Genomic DNA, 12,735 nt, shown 5'->3' on the forward strand with positions numbered 1-12,735 from the left:
ACACCATATTATCATTTTTTTCAACCCTTGCATTTTTCATTTAAATTTTTTATTCTTCTGAGCTTTTCGGAAAGCTTTTCTACATTCGCCATTACGTTTTGTTTATTCTCCTCTATTTTCTCTTTCATCTGCATCATCAAAACGATCAAAAGACATATCATTAACAAGGAACATATTATAATAATAATAGTTAAAAAAGATAAAATAATAATAATTTTCATACGTTATCAAGAAGAACGTTAAGTCTTGCAGTGTTTGTTCTTATTGCCTGAATATCTATTAATATTGCAGTTCCCATTTGTGAGTAATAGCCTGCAATCTCTATGGGTCGTTTGATGGATGAAATTCGCTCAATCAAGTAAGGAAGGTATTTCGCAATTCGGCTGCATTCAGAAAGACGAAATCTCATTTGAAGCATCTGATTGAATAACAAAATTTTATCACAATTTATATGAACAAACAAGAAAGGTTATTTAATAAATCAATACCCTGTCATCAAACGATACTAACGTTGAAGCATCTATGATTTGAGTAACAGCGTCTGTTGTTGGAAGAGTAATTTTAAAACCACACTTTTTTTGTGGAAGACCAATTCAAAAAATTTTAAATAAGGGCAAAAAAAGAAAGTTAATTTCATTTCTTTCAACAATCAAATTCGCATACAGATTTAAGATGCTCCGTAAGAGAGACTTTTTGCTCGAGATCAGCTAACTGAGCGTTTAACTCAGCAGATTGAAATTCTTGTTTCATCACAATCTGCTGGAGTGCAATTGCTCTCTTTTCCATATCATCCATTTGATGATGGAGCTTAATAAGCATTTCTTTATCTTTTCTTTTTTCTGTTTTGTGAACAAAGAATAGGAAAAGAAATGAAAAAAAGAAAAATATCTTCATAATGCTCAAACCTAGTTCAGAAACTTCATCAAGAGAAAATATTCCCTTTGTCAAGCTAACTTCCTTTGCTTTGCAATTCTTTTCAATATCACAGTCAATCTCATCTAATTGAGCAACTTTTTTTGTTATTTCTTTTTTCAGCTTGTATTCTAATTGCTCAGCATCTTCCAAGACAGATTTCATTGTTGGATGTTGCAATTTTGGATGCATCTCAACTTGCCCACCCGGGGCCTTTATAGACATCATTAATTCTTCTCCAATCCTCAACGCCTCTCGATGTTTTTCTTCAAGTTCGCGCAATTTTTCTGTCAGAAGAAAATCATTATCAATAACAGGGTCTGATTCCAGAAAACTATCGTGCTCTACTTCTGTAAAACAATAATTGGACTTTTGTGAGTCTATTTTCTGTTTCAAATAAAAAAAAGATGTTTGTTCAATAATTCTGAAGCAAAGACTCGTTATGTAACCATTCTTCAATACCTCTTCTAAATTATCGTTAAGTGTTTTTTCTTCTGTAAACTCGTCCACTTCACATGAATATCCACCGATATTCTTCCCTGATAAAAAACTTTGACGTGCCTGAAAGGCAATTTTCACAGCTTCTTCCATATCGAAATTTTATTATGGATTAGTATTCGTTTTTGTTAGTTCAAAAAAAGTCTTTTTTGACTTGTTTATTTTCAAAATGCTACCAACTGCGCTTCAATACCAAAATAGACCTGCAAGAAAGCAAGCAGAGAAAATGGTAGAAACGCATTCTGCTCATGAACTGGACTACAACATTTGGTTTGCATTTAATGCGCTTTTTCGATCTAATTATAGTGAATTTCTTATTTCTTAAGGTATCATAAGCATTTAGGAGAAGAAAAAGAAACAGGAAAGTATGATTAAGATTGCGTCAGTTTTTCTTTAGAGACGCTTTCTATTTTCTTTTGTTTTTTAAAGTTAATGTCATATTTATTTCGTTAAATAATTGTATAATTTCATTTACAGACAGCATGCAATGACAAGATGTCATATTGATACAGATGCAGGATTTACAAACGGTGATCGCTTGCACAATCCAAGAATGTGCCTTTTTTTTGCCAGAGGATCTTGTATACATGTTTGTAATCTTCTTTTTTATGAATACGTTAACAAGGCGATAATGCTTCAGGGAGCTGAATGCAATTTTTTACACAGAATTCCTTGTGAATTAGATGAGCCACATCAAGATCTTATGCATGATGTTTTTGGGCGTGACAGGCACAGGGCAGACAAAGAAGATATGAGCGGTGTTGGATCATTTTACAGAGAATGCCGTACTCTTTATGTTGCAGGATTGACGATCACTGGAGAAAGAGAAACAGAGGTACAAATAGAATTTTTATTTGATATTTCGTAATAATGAAAAATATAATGCTTTAGGCTCTTCTAAAGAAACATTTTGGGGAATGGGGGCAAATTGAAAGACGTTTGCTTTTTCTATTATATCAATCGCAGAGAACATTTTTAACATATATATATATTCTAATTTTTTGTTAAGTTCGAGTTATAGCGAACAAAAACATTGCTTTTGTTACGTATCATCTAAGAAGTGAAGCCGAATTTGCAAAAGAAGCCATGACAAATCAGTCATTGGAAGATAATGAGGTCTTGCAAATTTTTATTCTTTTTGATTTGCATTTTATTGAATGGGGAAAAAAATCATATATGATACAATTATTGTATGTTACTTACAGGTGTTATCAATAAGATGGGCAACGGACAATGAATCTGTCACAAAGAAAGATGTTCTTTCTGATCAACAGCGCGCATTGGATGCAATTGAAAAGAGTCTGAAACAGAAGATTGGAATGGCGACACCTTCTGCATTTTCTTCAATGACATCTTATTCGTCTGCTTTTGCTGCGTTTCCAACAGAAGGACTCAACAGCAGTGCAATGAACACATACGGCACTGCAGCCCAGCTGACTTCTGCATCTCTTACAGAGGCACAGACAAACGAGGCACTGACTGTTCTGAGCGAAATGGCAGCGGCGAGAGAAGCTTTGCAGCGGGCGATCAACTCCGAAGAGCAGAAAGAAAAGACAGGCTCAAGCAAAACTGAAGGAGGTGAAGGTGATGATGCTGAGAAGGCTGAAGGAGCAGAAGATCCCAGCGGAATGAACCAGGTGGGTGTGTCTGTTGTATCGAAGGGAGCCGGAAGGAAAGATGTGGCATCGGGGTATCCAATTCAGATGACTCCGCCAATCCCTCCAGTTGCTCCAACTCCTCCGTCGTTCATCAACCGCGTGTCACAGAGCCTTATTTTTGAGATTGCTGCAAAGATGACAGAAGAAAATATGTTGCTTCAGCAGCAGCAGAAAGCGAATGACAAAGAAAGCGATTCAAAGGATGGTAGCGATCAGAACGCTCTGCCAGAGGAAGTCAAAATGCTTGAAGAATACTTGCAAACCACTGAAAGTGAAGGCAAAGGAGAAGAGCAAACGGATTTGAAGAGTGAAAACAAAATTGCTTCTTCAGAAGGGAAAGATGGCAGCACTTTTGTCCCAACAAAACGTTTGCTGGCTGAAAGTGAGCACATTGACAATGAGACAGAAGACAATGAAGATGAAAAAGATGAAGACGAAGGAGAAGAGAAAGAAACAACATCAAAGCAAATACAACCAAAAAGAAAGCGTGTTAAGTAAATTTTTGTGTGTTTTTTAACCACTTCGCATTTCTTTAACAATTTCATATGTTAAAATTGTAATTTTTGTTCTTTCTTTCTTTCTTTCTTTCTTTCTTTCTTTCTTTTGAAAAAAATGAAAACCACAGTATTTTTTTATATATAGTTTATTGCTCGGATTTCTGATTTATATAATTTATTCATCGTGGTTCTCGTCAATGTCTCTTTCGTATTCAACACAAAATTACATTTGTAAAGAAAAAATTTAATGAAATGGCTTTCATGAACAAAGAGTTTTAATTTATAAAAAAAAAAACCCACAAACGGTTCAAAAGTAAAAAGGTGAAGGATTCTGCAAATCGAAATTGAGGAAGGGATTTTGGAGAGAAAGCAGCGGGCCGACTGCCTGAGCGAAGTGTGCAGGGTCCGCAGGCTGTGAAATGGAATGAAGTGCTTTCGAAAGTGATGAAGAGTCGTAGCCAAACATGGAAGAAGATGCTGCTGAGTCTGACGCATCCTTCAGGAAAAGCAAGGCGCTGTGTTCTTTTTCTGAGGTCAAGTCGTCTTTGATGAAGCGGCGGAAGATCAACTCGATCTTCTGATTAGCGGCTGGGAAAGAGCTTCCTCTCAGTTCTCTCAAAGTGTTTGCTCCTTTGCATTCCTCCAATTTCAATGCCACTTCATTCACTATTTCATCGTCGTCGTCGTCTTCCTCTCCTCCTTCTCTTCCTCCTCTGTTCTGATTCGCATTTCCACTTTCGATTTTTGTTATGTCTTTTGCAAACGTTGCATCTTTCTGTTTGCTTTTCATCAGAATTGCCAGTCTCTCTCCAGCAGCCAGCAGCTGTATGATGATTGTCAGTGTGAGTAGCAGCGTCCACTTGTCCGTGTGTTCCAGTGCAGATGACAGCACAAGCAGGATTCCTTCATCCACAAGTGCTATCGCGTGCCGCAGGCTTGCCGTGGCCACAGAAAGCAGCACAAACCCCAGCTCGTGTGACAGCGGAGGCTGCGACGAAGGGAACTTGAGGATGATTGAAGAGACGATCCTTTCAGAGAATAAGGAGTCAACATGGCCGACAGATCCAGCGGCGATGATGGACGCCAGCCAGGCAGCATCGCTTTGGTGGGAAAAGGAGCCATTCATGAGAAACTCTCGTACAACAGGAAGAATGCCGGCATCTATCATTGTCTGTATACGTGTCAGAAATGGTGAAAGAAGGACAAAAATTGAGTACAGCAATAAAAAAGCAGACAGATTGAAATGTTTGACATAAATGTGATAATGAATTGATTGATTGTGAAATTTTTTAAAACAAATAAAATGCGTTCAGAACAAACCGAAATGGCTGACAACGAATAAGCTGCGATGTTTCCAGCGATTTTGATGAGGTATGTTTTTATTCTCAGCTCGCACGAAGCGCAATGATGGACAAAAGCAGCGAAGAAGCTGTTTGAAATGACAAGCTGCACAGCCGTTGGGTTGTGCTCTGTTGCATTGGCCAGTGCACACATAATTTCGTATTTGACACTCGACTTTGAACTGATTGCGAGTGGCACCAGGTCAGACACGATTGAGTTGATAAGAGCTTCAATCTCAGGTGGATCTGCTTGAAACTCGGATGCTGATTCAGGTGGCGATGAAGTGGAGGAAGGCGCTCCAGGAAAAGAGAAAAGTGACGCAGAAAACGGTGAAAGATTCAATGACGAGTCGTATTGAGGCGAAAAGAGGCCTTGTTTTGAATTTGGAGTGAATGGGGATGCATTTTGCTGAAAAATTGATCCAGATAGATTTACATGAGAAGAATTGGGCGAACCTGAGAAAACAGAAGGAGAAAAGGTCGGTGGTGTGGATGGAGATTCGAATCCTGCACTTTGTAATTGGCTTACAAAGCTGCTTGGTTGTGGTGAAAAAGAAAGATCGCTAATTAACTTTCCACATCCTTCCTTCATCTTCTTGTTTCGTTTCATTTCTGCATGTTGCTGCCGTCTTGGATTACGAGCAAGCGAAGAAAAACACCACATTGCGTATTGCAATTCTCCATCTTCCGCATTTGCTTTTTGTATAACTTGAGCTATATGCGGAAGAATAGGAAATGATAGAATATAATCTCGTGCAGCATGATGTTCAAAAGCGCAATTCCCCAAGCACCATAATAATTGTTCCCGAACAACTGAAAATGGAGAAGCTAGAATTCGTGGAATATAATTCATAAATCCACTTTTCATAATGTCAACAATATCTTCTCGAGTCCCGCAAGCTTATTGAAATTATAATAATTTTTATGAATTTATAAAAAAAACATTTCATACCAAGGTTTGTTAATATCCATAAAACTTCGTTTTGAATTTCAAAGCAGTTATCACAACCAAGTAGCGAAATTATTTGAGGAAGTATTCCAAATGAAATAATCACAGAAGGTGGGATATTTGATGCTGAAAAATAATAATATATAAATGATTACTTTCAAGTTTTCTTCACAATTTTACATTCATACATTGAAGAGTTAGATTGCGAATAAACACAATTCCTTTTTTAATATCAGAAAAATTTTTTGAAGTCAGAAGGCTCACATAAGAAGGAAGATCATCAATCTAAATGCAAATATGTCACTTATCAATAAAAACATAGATAGCTATATTTCTATTACATACATTACAAATTGCAGTCTTGTCTTTTGTGTCTGAATTTGTATGACGTTTTTGTTGAAGAATATTCACTCGTGATGTTGTTCTCAGCTGAAAAAGATGTGAATCTCGTTCATTTATGATAAAAATTCTTTCCTCGTCATTTGTGTATTGCTTAAATCGTTCCTCAGTCCTTTTTATGGAAGAATCCGAAGAAAAAGGAAAACTATTCATTTCATGATTTATTATTGTGGGTTATGGTTATCGTGATAATTATTGCAACAAAAGAAACAATGAAATTACTTTTGTTGAAGATTATTAGATAATTATATTAAAAAAGGGCATATGATAACTTTACGTAGTTGTTGAAATGTTCACAAAATTTTTAAACATTAATAAAACGTGATTTAATAGAATGAATAAAACACGTTTAGCATCGAATTTTTGGTTTTTAATCTCATATTTTTTTTTAAAAAAAACCTAGAATAAAGTTAAATATTGTGGGAGCGATCAATTTTTGAAAAATTGAAAAAACAGATATTTCGCATTTATGCTATGTATTTAATAACGCATTTGATAAAACTAGGCCTCTGCGACAGACCGACATTTTTGAAACAACTCGACAGGTCGACCGACAATTTTGTTAAGTTTTATTTATTATTATTAAGAAAATTCTTCTTTTATTTTTATTTATTTTAAAGAAAAAAACGAAATAAAATCATTATTTGTGTTTTTTTATCGATTAATATGAATAATTTAACATGGAAATGATAAATCAAAAATTTTTTTCTAAAATTCTTATAATAAAAATGGGTTATCGACAGATCTTAGTCGAGATCAGTCGAACGACAAAGATCAGTCGTTTGACAAAGATCAGTCGAGTTGTAAGATATAAATGAAAATTAATGATTTTTTCACAATTGCTAATTTTTTTTTATTTTGAGACTTTCTCTCACTTGAAGATTTAACTTTTTTTTCATTTTAGAATCATGCTTGCTTTTATATCTAATAATGTAGTTCAATGATTCGGCAAAATATTATTTCAAATGTTGCATTGTTCAAACAAGACTTTTTGATCATTACTAATAAAAAGAAATGGAGTTTAGCGTATTTCAAACAGTTCTCTTTTATCTTTTTGGTTTTGATTTTTAATTCAAATTTAATCATCGTTTAAAAAATAACATTTTATAATTGTGGCAATTCCATGAATCGATAAAAAGGTTGTTTGAAGACGATTATTATTCCTAATAGTTGTAAAAATCTTTTGTTCAAAGTTCAAATTTGCACAAAAACGTATGATGCAATTCTTTTTCTGTTTCATGAAACGGTGATAATATCAAAGTGAAGGAATATTATTTTCTAAACACAAAAAGTGAATAAAACGAAGTTCAGATAATTTCGTATAATCCAGAGAAAGAAATGTCGCTCTATTAGAGTGCGTTAGTGAGATGGCTTGAATATTAGGAAACTGCAATGGTGATGAAGGATCAGATGGAGCCGCATGCGAAGCTGAAGAGCACAGCAAAAAAAAAGAAGGTTGCTGAAATGATAAAATAGTCTGATGGAGCGAAGAACATCGCATTTGTCGGAAAGAAATTGTTTGAAAGAAGAAAGAAAGCGAAAGGGGGAAGAATAAGAATGAGAAGAAGAAGAAGAAGAAGAAGAAGAAGAAGAAGAAGAAGAAGAAGAAGAAGAAGAAGAAGAAGAAGAAGAAGAAGAAGAAGAAGAAGAAGAAGAAGAAGAAGAAGAAGTTGTTGTTGTTGTTGTTGTTGTTGTTGTTGTTGTTGTTGTTGTTGTTGTTGTTGTTGTTGAAGAAGATGATAATGAAGAGATGGTGTGGTGTTTGAGCTGATATTCCTGAAGAGGACTCGATGAAAGAATAGGAGTGGATGTGACTTCTGGGAAGACAAACGAGTTTTGCTTTCCATTTGCCGAAGAAGAAGAAGAAGAAGAAGCAGAGGCTGTTTGAGGGAAGAAGAGAGATTTGAAGTATTTGTGATATTCGTCTGTGAGTGGAATAATCTCGTCTTCCACTTCGTATTCTGCTACCATTCCCAATGGATCTTCAAACAGCTCTTCGTATTCGTCTGAAATGTCATTCGTTTCATTCAATTGAATGCTCATTCTTGTTTCATTTCTCATCCCCATCTCCTGTCTTCTTTGTGAACTGCATGTTTTCCTTATTCGTGTGGTTGTTATTCCGACAAACATCGTCTCTTCGGTTGTATTCGCAATTGGCACCTCAAAAAAGACAGGAGAGCCGAAAGAAGGGAAGATCGCACATGTGGAGGAGAAGTTGTGGAGGTTGAGGCGCTGAAGAAGACGCCTTTTGGACTGAAAAATAAGAAATAAAAAGAAATTTAAATAAGTAAATAAATAAAAATCAGAATGAAATATTCTTCTTTAAAAAAAACAAACTTCTTCTCTTTTCTTTCTGCTGACAGTGGATTCTTCTGTCTGCTTCTTCACCATTCCTCTCATCTCCACTCAATTTCGATCCATTTGTGCTGCTCTGCTAACAATTCCTGCTGACATTCCCAGCAATTCCTGTTTCTTTCTGCTCTTCTCCTTCTCCTTCTCTTCTCTTCTTCTTATGTCAAACATGAAATCTTCTCCAACTACACCGTTTCGCCAGTCTGTTGCCTCAATCGAAGACAGATGATGATTTCTCTTCAGAAGAATTCCTCCTTTTGCTGATGTTGTTGAGAGAGAAGGAGGTTTACTTATAATTGTGAAATGTTTGATTGTTCAGAAGAGAAGAAAGAGGAAGGAATGGAAGAGGAAGAAGAAGAAGAAGAAGAAGATGATGATGATGATGATGAAGATAAAGATAAAGGAGCAGAAGAAGAGGTGGAGAAAGAGGAAGAGGAAGAAGAAATGATGCTTGTTGGTTTATCTCCTCAAAGCATCATTTCATTCAAAACGATGTTTTGCCACAAGATTAAATCATTTGCTGGTTATTGAGAGGATTTTGCTGTTCCACTTTGCATTCTTCCTCTTGTTTGTTCTCTTTCTCTTTGAGAGATAGAAAGAGAATGAGAAAGAGGACGAGAAGAAGACAATGAAGAAGAAGAAGAAGAAGAAGAAGAAGAAGAAGAAAAGAGGACGATGAAGTTAAAGTGCTTTTTTGCTTGAGTTTTTTCGCTTGATTCCGCGAAAGTTTTCATTTGCTTGGCTTGTTAAATGCTTCATTATCGTCATCATCATCGTAATCATCTTCTTCATCGCTTTCATCATCGTCACTTTCATCCTCAACATTATCTCTATCCCTCTTCTCCATCTTCCTCGTCTCCTTCCTCTTTTTTATCTCTCTCTCTCTCTCTCTCTCTCCGAACTCGCCTCAATGGCCTGAATTTTTTCCACACGACACATATTCCTCTTTTCCTTATCTGAAATCATCACTTTTGGCGCTTCATATTCAAATCTTCCTTCCTTCGAAAAAAAAAAAGAGCCGTCTGAAACAGGTAGATGGGGAAGTGGGATCGGAATGAGCAGTTCAAATTAGACTTTAAATATCAGTGTCAAAAGCTGATGTGGACAGCAAAAGCGAACAAAAGATGTTTTTTTGGCTTTTGAAGAAGGGAAGAAATTGACAACGTTTATCTTTTTTCCGTCTTTGCTTTGCATTGATGAAGCTTTGCCTTTCACAAGAAGAATCGAAAGAGGCTTTTCAGATAGCATTTTGTGGGTGTTGTGCACGAAGACATGGAGGGTGCGGGAGAGGATGGTGACAGACTGATCATCTGAGGAGAAAAAATAAAATTAATGAATAAACAAAAAAATAAAAATTTGAAGTTAATGTGAATGATTTGTAAGACATAATCACTTCAAAAGCACAAACAGTTGTCTATCTCATTCTCTGCTGGTCTGATGTAATTCACTTTTGTTCTGATCTGTTCTTCGAGTGATGCATCCATCTTCACACGCACTCTCTCAAATTTCAGTGTCAATGGAACAGCTTCAATTAGATTCGCCAGACGGTTTCCTAAGAAGAGCGGGCGCTGTGTCACAACTGCACGAAGAGTGCGATAACCAGAAGGGAAAAGAGAAAGAGAGAGGGTGGAGAAGCTGAAATCTTTGTTCCTCTCTTTCGTCCGCTCCTTCTCGGTGGTGCTGGGCTGTTCACAGAAGTAGTCCCGCTCCAAAAAACTCTGATCCAGACAGGATGAAAAAAGAAAGGGAACATATTTTGATTTTGACTTCGACTTCGACAGATCTTCGTACTTGTTCTCTTCGCTTTGTATAGCTTCCCCGTCATCTTCGCCTTCATAGTCATCATCTTTTTCTTCTTTATCACATTCTTCTTCTGATTCTTCAAGAACTGAATTTATCGCACCAATGCTTGCTTCAAAATCAAAACTTGTTTCGTTTTTTCGCTTTGGTGTGGCACTTTATCTTTCTTCTTTGTTTTTTTTCTTTCAACTGGCTCGTCTTCATTTTCCCAGTTTTTTGGTTTTTCACTTGGCTTTTTGATGAAAGCTTGCCACTTCTTCCTTTTGGATTTCTGTCTTCTTCTGTATCTTCCATGTTTTCAGCTCCGCTTTCATCACCTTTTGGCTCTTCTGCTTTCTTTTTATTTCGCGAAGGGTCCAGTTCTGCCAGCTCTGCTTCGATAAAGTCTTTTTGCTCGAGCAATTCTTTCTTCATCGTCTGCTTCAAAATCACTCGGTGCGCTGGCGAAATGACGCCAACTTGTGACAACGATGCATTACGCTCATCGATGATCGTATATGAAGGCAAAGCCTTGATGAGCTTTGCTCGCTTTTTGTGTAAAACAAATGTGAAAGTTAGTTCTGATTCTTGAATTGGAAGGAGATTGGGAGTAAAACCAGAAAAAACAGTCATTTATTAAACAATGATAGATATTATTTTGACAACAAACATTAAACACAAAGACATGCTTGAACAAATGACACTCTCAGCGAACCATCAAATTGCTTTTTTGTTTAAAAATCGAATATATCAAAAAAGAAAAATAACAACACACTTTTTTTGTCGCCTTTGAATAAAAAAGGAAATATGAAGAAGTTTCAGTGCATGATCAGTCATTTCAGCAAAAAGCGTATTAGCCTCTTCTCATAGCGTCTTTTTGGCTATTCAAAAATGCACCTCGACACATTGATGCTGTTTGAAATAAGCACAACTATGAGAAAGAGAGAAACAAATGGAAGAAGAAGAGAAAAAAGATGATGATGAAATAATAAATGAAAAAATGGAAAAAGGAGTTTAAGAATAAGTTTATTCAAGAAATTTCAACTTTTGTTATTTCTTCTTCTCCTTCTTTCACGCAGAAAACAATACAAAAAAAGAAAAAAAAAGAAAAATTTTCATTTTCTTAACCGTTTTGAAGAGAATGATAAAGATGAAATAGAATTCTTCTCAAAAACGATCGTTAAGCAAACGAAAGTTAATTTTCTTCTGATTTTGTCGAGGAACTGTTTGAGATGCAAATGAAGGAAGATTTGAGGAAGAGGAGGAGGAAGAGTAGAGTTGGGAGAATTGGGTGGGATATATATATAAATAGAGAAGAGAGAGAAAGAGAAAGAGAAAGAGAAAGAGAATGAAAAGGAAAAGGAGAATGAGAAGGAGAAGGCATTTGTGATATGAAAGATGGAGTTGTGGAGTGTGATGTGAGATGCTGTGATGAAGAAGAATAAAATGGAAATTGAGTGTCGATGCAAGATGGCTGTGTTGAAGCGGGCGGAAGCAAAGGAACTGGTGAAATGGAAGAGGAGAAAGAAGAAGATGATGAATAGAAAAATTCTTATGGATGAGTTATTTTTCTTCGAGCATTTTAATTAACAACGTTAAAATTATCACTATTTATCAAATACACATCAGCAGCAAAGATACCCCAAAAAACTTCCATTCCAAATCATTGCATTTTATAAAAAACAACAATCATTTTGATTCTTTTCGTCTGTCTTCTCCAGTTTTTTGATAAATTTCTTATTTGTTTTTTAAATGCAAAATATATTATTATTATGGTAATAAAAATATTAAAATAAAAATAAAAATAAAAAAAGAGCTGCCTAAACTTATTGTTTTTGTTGTGGTGAGTTAGATATATTCACGAAAAGCAAAGTTTGGGAGAAACAATCATTTTAATATTTTCGACAAAAGAAAAATTTCTCGACCGACAAATTGTTCTCGAAAAATGTGTGTCGCAGAGGCCTAGATAAAACGAAAGATATATTTATAAAATTAAAATTAAAAACAAGATTTAACTTTTAAGACTTCGGAATAATGAATTTTTTAAATTTTTATTTATCAAATTAAAAAATATTTTGGGTGTTTTTTATTAAAAATTAGTAGAAATATATTTGAAATATTCTTTAATTTTCGAACCTATTTGTTTTTTATTTATCATTTAATATACAACATAAATTAAAATATAGATTAAAAACATATTCTTATTGACTACGTTAAGTTATCATTAGCCTAAAAAAGAAATTTTCATAATATTCAAATATCAGTCTTTTCTTATTTTTAAATCTTTGATAATGAAAGAACGGTTTTTTCCTGATAAAACTTTTTTATTTCTTTGTTGGAATAGTGTATGT

The 12,735-nt window shown here is 35.2% G+C and overlaps 6 protein-coding genes across 6 annotated transcripts; 2 read left to right on the forward strand and 4 right to left on the reverse strand.

The window, feature by feature from the left end:
• Positions 1 to 20: 20 nt before the first annotated feature.
• MONOS_16782 (uncharacterized protein) lies at positions 21 to 1,503 on the reverse strand (the record flags this gene model as incomplete). Its single annotated transcript, XM_067869653.1, has 6 exons — positions 21 to 128; positions 224 to 418; positions 489 to 572; positions 664 to 839; positions 906 to 1,299; positions 1,375 to 1,503. 6 exons carry the CDS (start codon positions 1,501 to 1,503, stop codon positions 21 to 23), a joined length of 1,086 nt encoding a protein of 361 aa, XP_067730381.1.
• Positions 1,504 to 1,524: 21 nt separating this feature from the next.
• Positions 1,525 to 3,645, forward strand: MONOS_5777 (putative pre-mRNA-splicing factor cwc2). Its single transcript, XM_067875956.1, has 7 exons — positions 1,525 to 1,680; positions 1,737 to 1,775; positions 1,888 to 1,999; positions 2,051 to 2,245; positions 2,302 to 2,347; positions 2,420 to 2,526; positions 2,616 to 3,645. The coding sequence occupies exons 1-7, from the start codon at positions 1,580 to 1,582 to the stop codon at positions 3,564 to 3,566; spliced, it is 1,551 nt and encodes a 516-aa protein (XP_067730382.1). The 5' UTR covers positions 1,525 to 1,579; the 3' UTR covers positions 3,567 to 3,645.
• Positions 3,646 to 3,747: 102 nt separating this feature from the next.
• Positions 3,748 to 6,419, reverse strand: MONOS_5778 (uncharacterized protein). The gene is made up of 5 exons (XM_067875957.1): positions 6,200 to 6,419; positions 6,043 to 6,139; positions 5,858 to 5,980; positions 4,886 to 5,805; positions 3,748 to 4,736 (listed from the first exon to the last, which is right to left on the reverse strand). Exons 1-5 carry the CDS (start codon positions 6,404 to 6,406, stop codon positions 3,873 to 3,875), a joined length of 2,211 nt encoding a protein of 736 aa, XP_067730383.1. The 5' UTR covers positions 6,407 to 6,419; the 3' UTR covers positions 3,748 to 3,872.
• Positions 6,420 to 6,891: 472 nt separating this feature from the next.
• Positions 6,892 to 9,265, reverse strand: MONOS_17375 (uncharacterized protein). The gene is made up of 2 exons (XM_067870289.1): positions 8,591 to 9,265; positions 6,892 to 8,506 (listed from the first exon to the last, which is right to left on the reverse strand). Exons 1-2 carry the CDS (start codon positions 8,651 to 8,653, stop codon positions 7,613 to 7,615), a joined length of 957 nt encoding a protein of 318 aa, XP_067730384.1. The 5' UTR covers positions 8,654 to 9,265; the 3' UTR covers positions 6,892 to 7,612.
• On the forward strand, positions 8,909 to 9,136 carry MONOS_5780 (uncharacterized protein; the record flags this gene model as incomplete). Its single annotated transcript, XM_067875959.1, has 1 exon — positions 8,909 to 9,136. The coding sequence occupies one exon, from the start codon at positions 8,909 to 8,911 to the stop codon at positions 9,134 to 9,136; it is 228 nt and encodes a 75-aa protein (XP_067730385.1).
• A 408-nt stretch (positions 9,266 to 9,673) lies between the features above and the next one.
• On the reverse strand, positions 9,674 to 11,017 carry MONOS_5781 (uncharacterized protein; the record flags this gene model as incomplete). The annotated part of the gene is made up of 3 exons (XM_067875960.1): positions 9,674 to 9,915; positions 10,014 to 10,493; positions 10,660 to 11,017. 3 exons carry the CDS (start codon positions 11,015 to 11,017, stop codon positions 9,674 to 9,676), a joined length of 1,080 nt encoding a protein of 359 aa, XP_067730386.1.
• Between the last annotated feature and the right edge of the window lie 1,718 nt (positions 11,018 to 12,735).

This window comes from Monocercomonoides exilis (assembly GCF_001643675.1).
Source record: "Monocercomonoides exilis strain PA203 chromosome Unknown scaffold14-1859848, whole genome shotgun sequence".
In the NCBI taxonomy this organism is placed as follows: domain Eukaryota; phylum Preaxostyla; order Oxymonadida; family Polymastigidae; genus Monocercomonoides; species Monocercomonoides exilis.

Coding starts and splice junctions, on each gene's coding strand:
- MONOS_5777 (XM_067875956.1), top strand. CDS start 1,580: ATGCTACCAACTGCGCTTCAATACCAAAATAGACCTGCAAGAAAGCAA. Junction 1,681..1,736: donor GAACTGGACTACAACATTTG/GTTTGCATTTAA, acceptor TTATTTCTTAAG/GTATCATAAGCATTTAGGAG. Junction 2,348..2,419: donor ATGGGGGCAAATTGAAAGAC/GTTTGCTTTTTC, acceptor TTTTTTGTTAAG/TTCGAGTTATAGCGAACAAA.
- MONOS_5778 (XM_067875957.1), bottom strand. CDS start 6,406: ATGAATAGTTTTCCTTTTTCTTCGGATTCTTCCATAAAAAGGACTGAG. Junction 6,140..6,199: donor ACAAGACTGCAATTTGTAAT/GTATGTAATAGA, acceptor ATTTGCATTTAG/ATTGATGATCTTCCTTCTTA. Junction 4,737..4,885: donor ATTCGTTGTCAGCCATTTCG/GTTTGTTCTGAA, acceptor ACACGTATACAG/ACAATGATAGATGCCGGCAT.
- MONOS_17375 (XM_067870289.1), bottom strand. CDS start 8,653: ATGAGAGGAATGGTGAAGAAGCAGACAGAAGAATCCACTGTCAGCAGA. Junction 8,507..8,590: donor GCAGAAAGAAAAGAGAAGAA/GTTTGTTTTTTT, acceptor CTTATTTTTCAG/TCCAAAAGGCGTCTTCTTCA.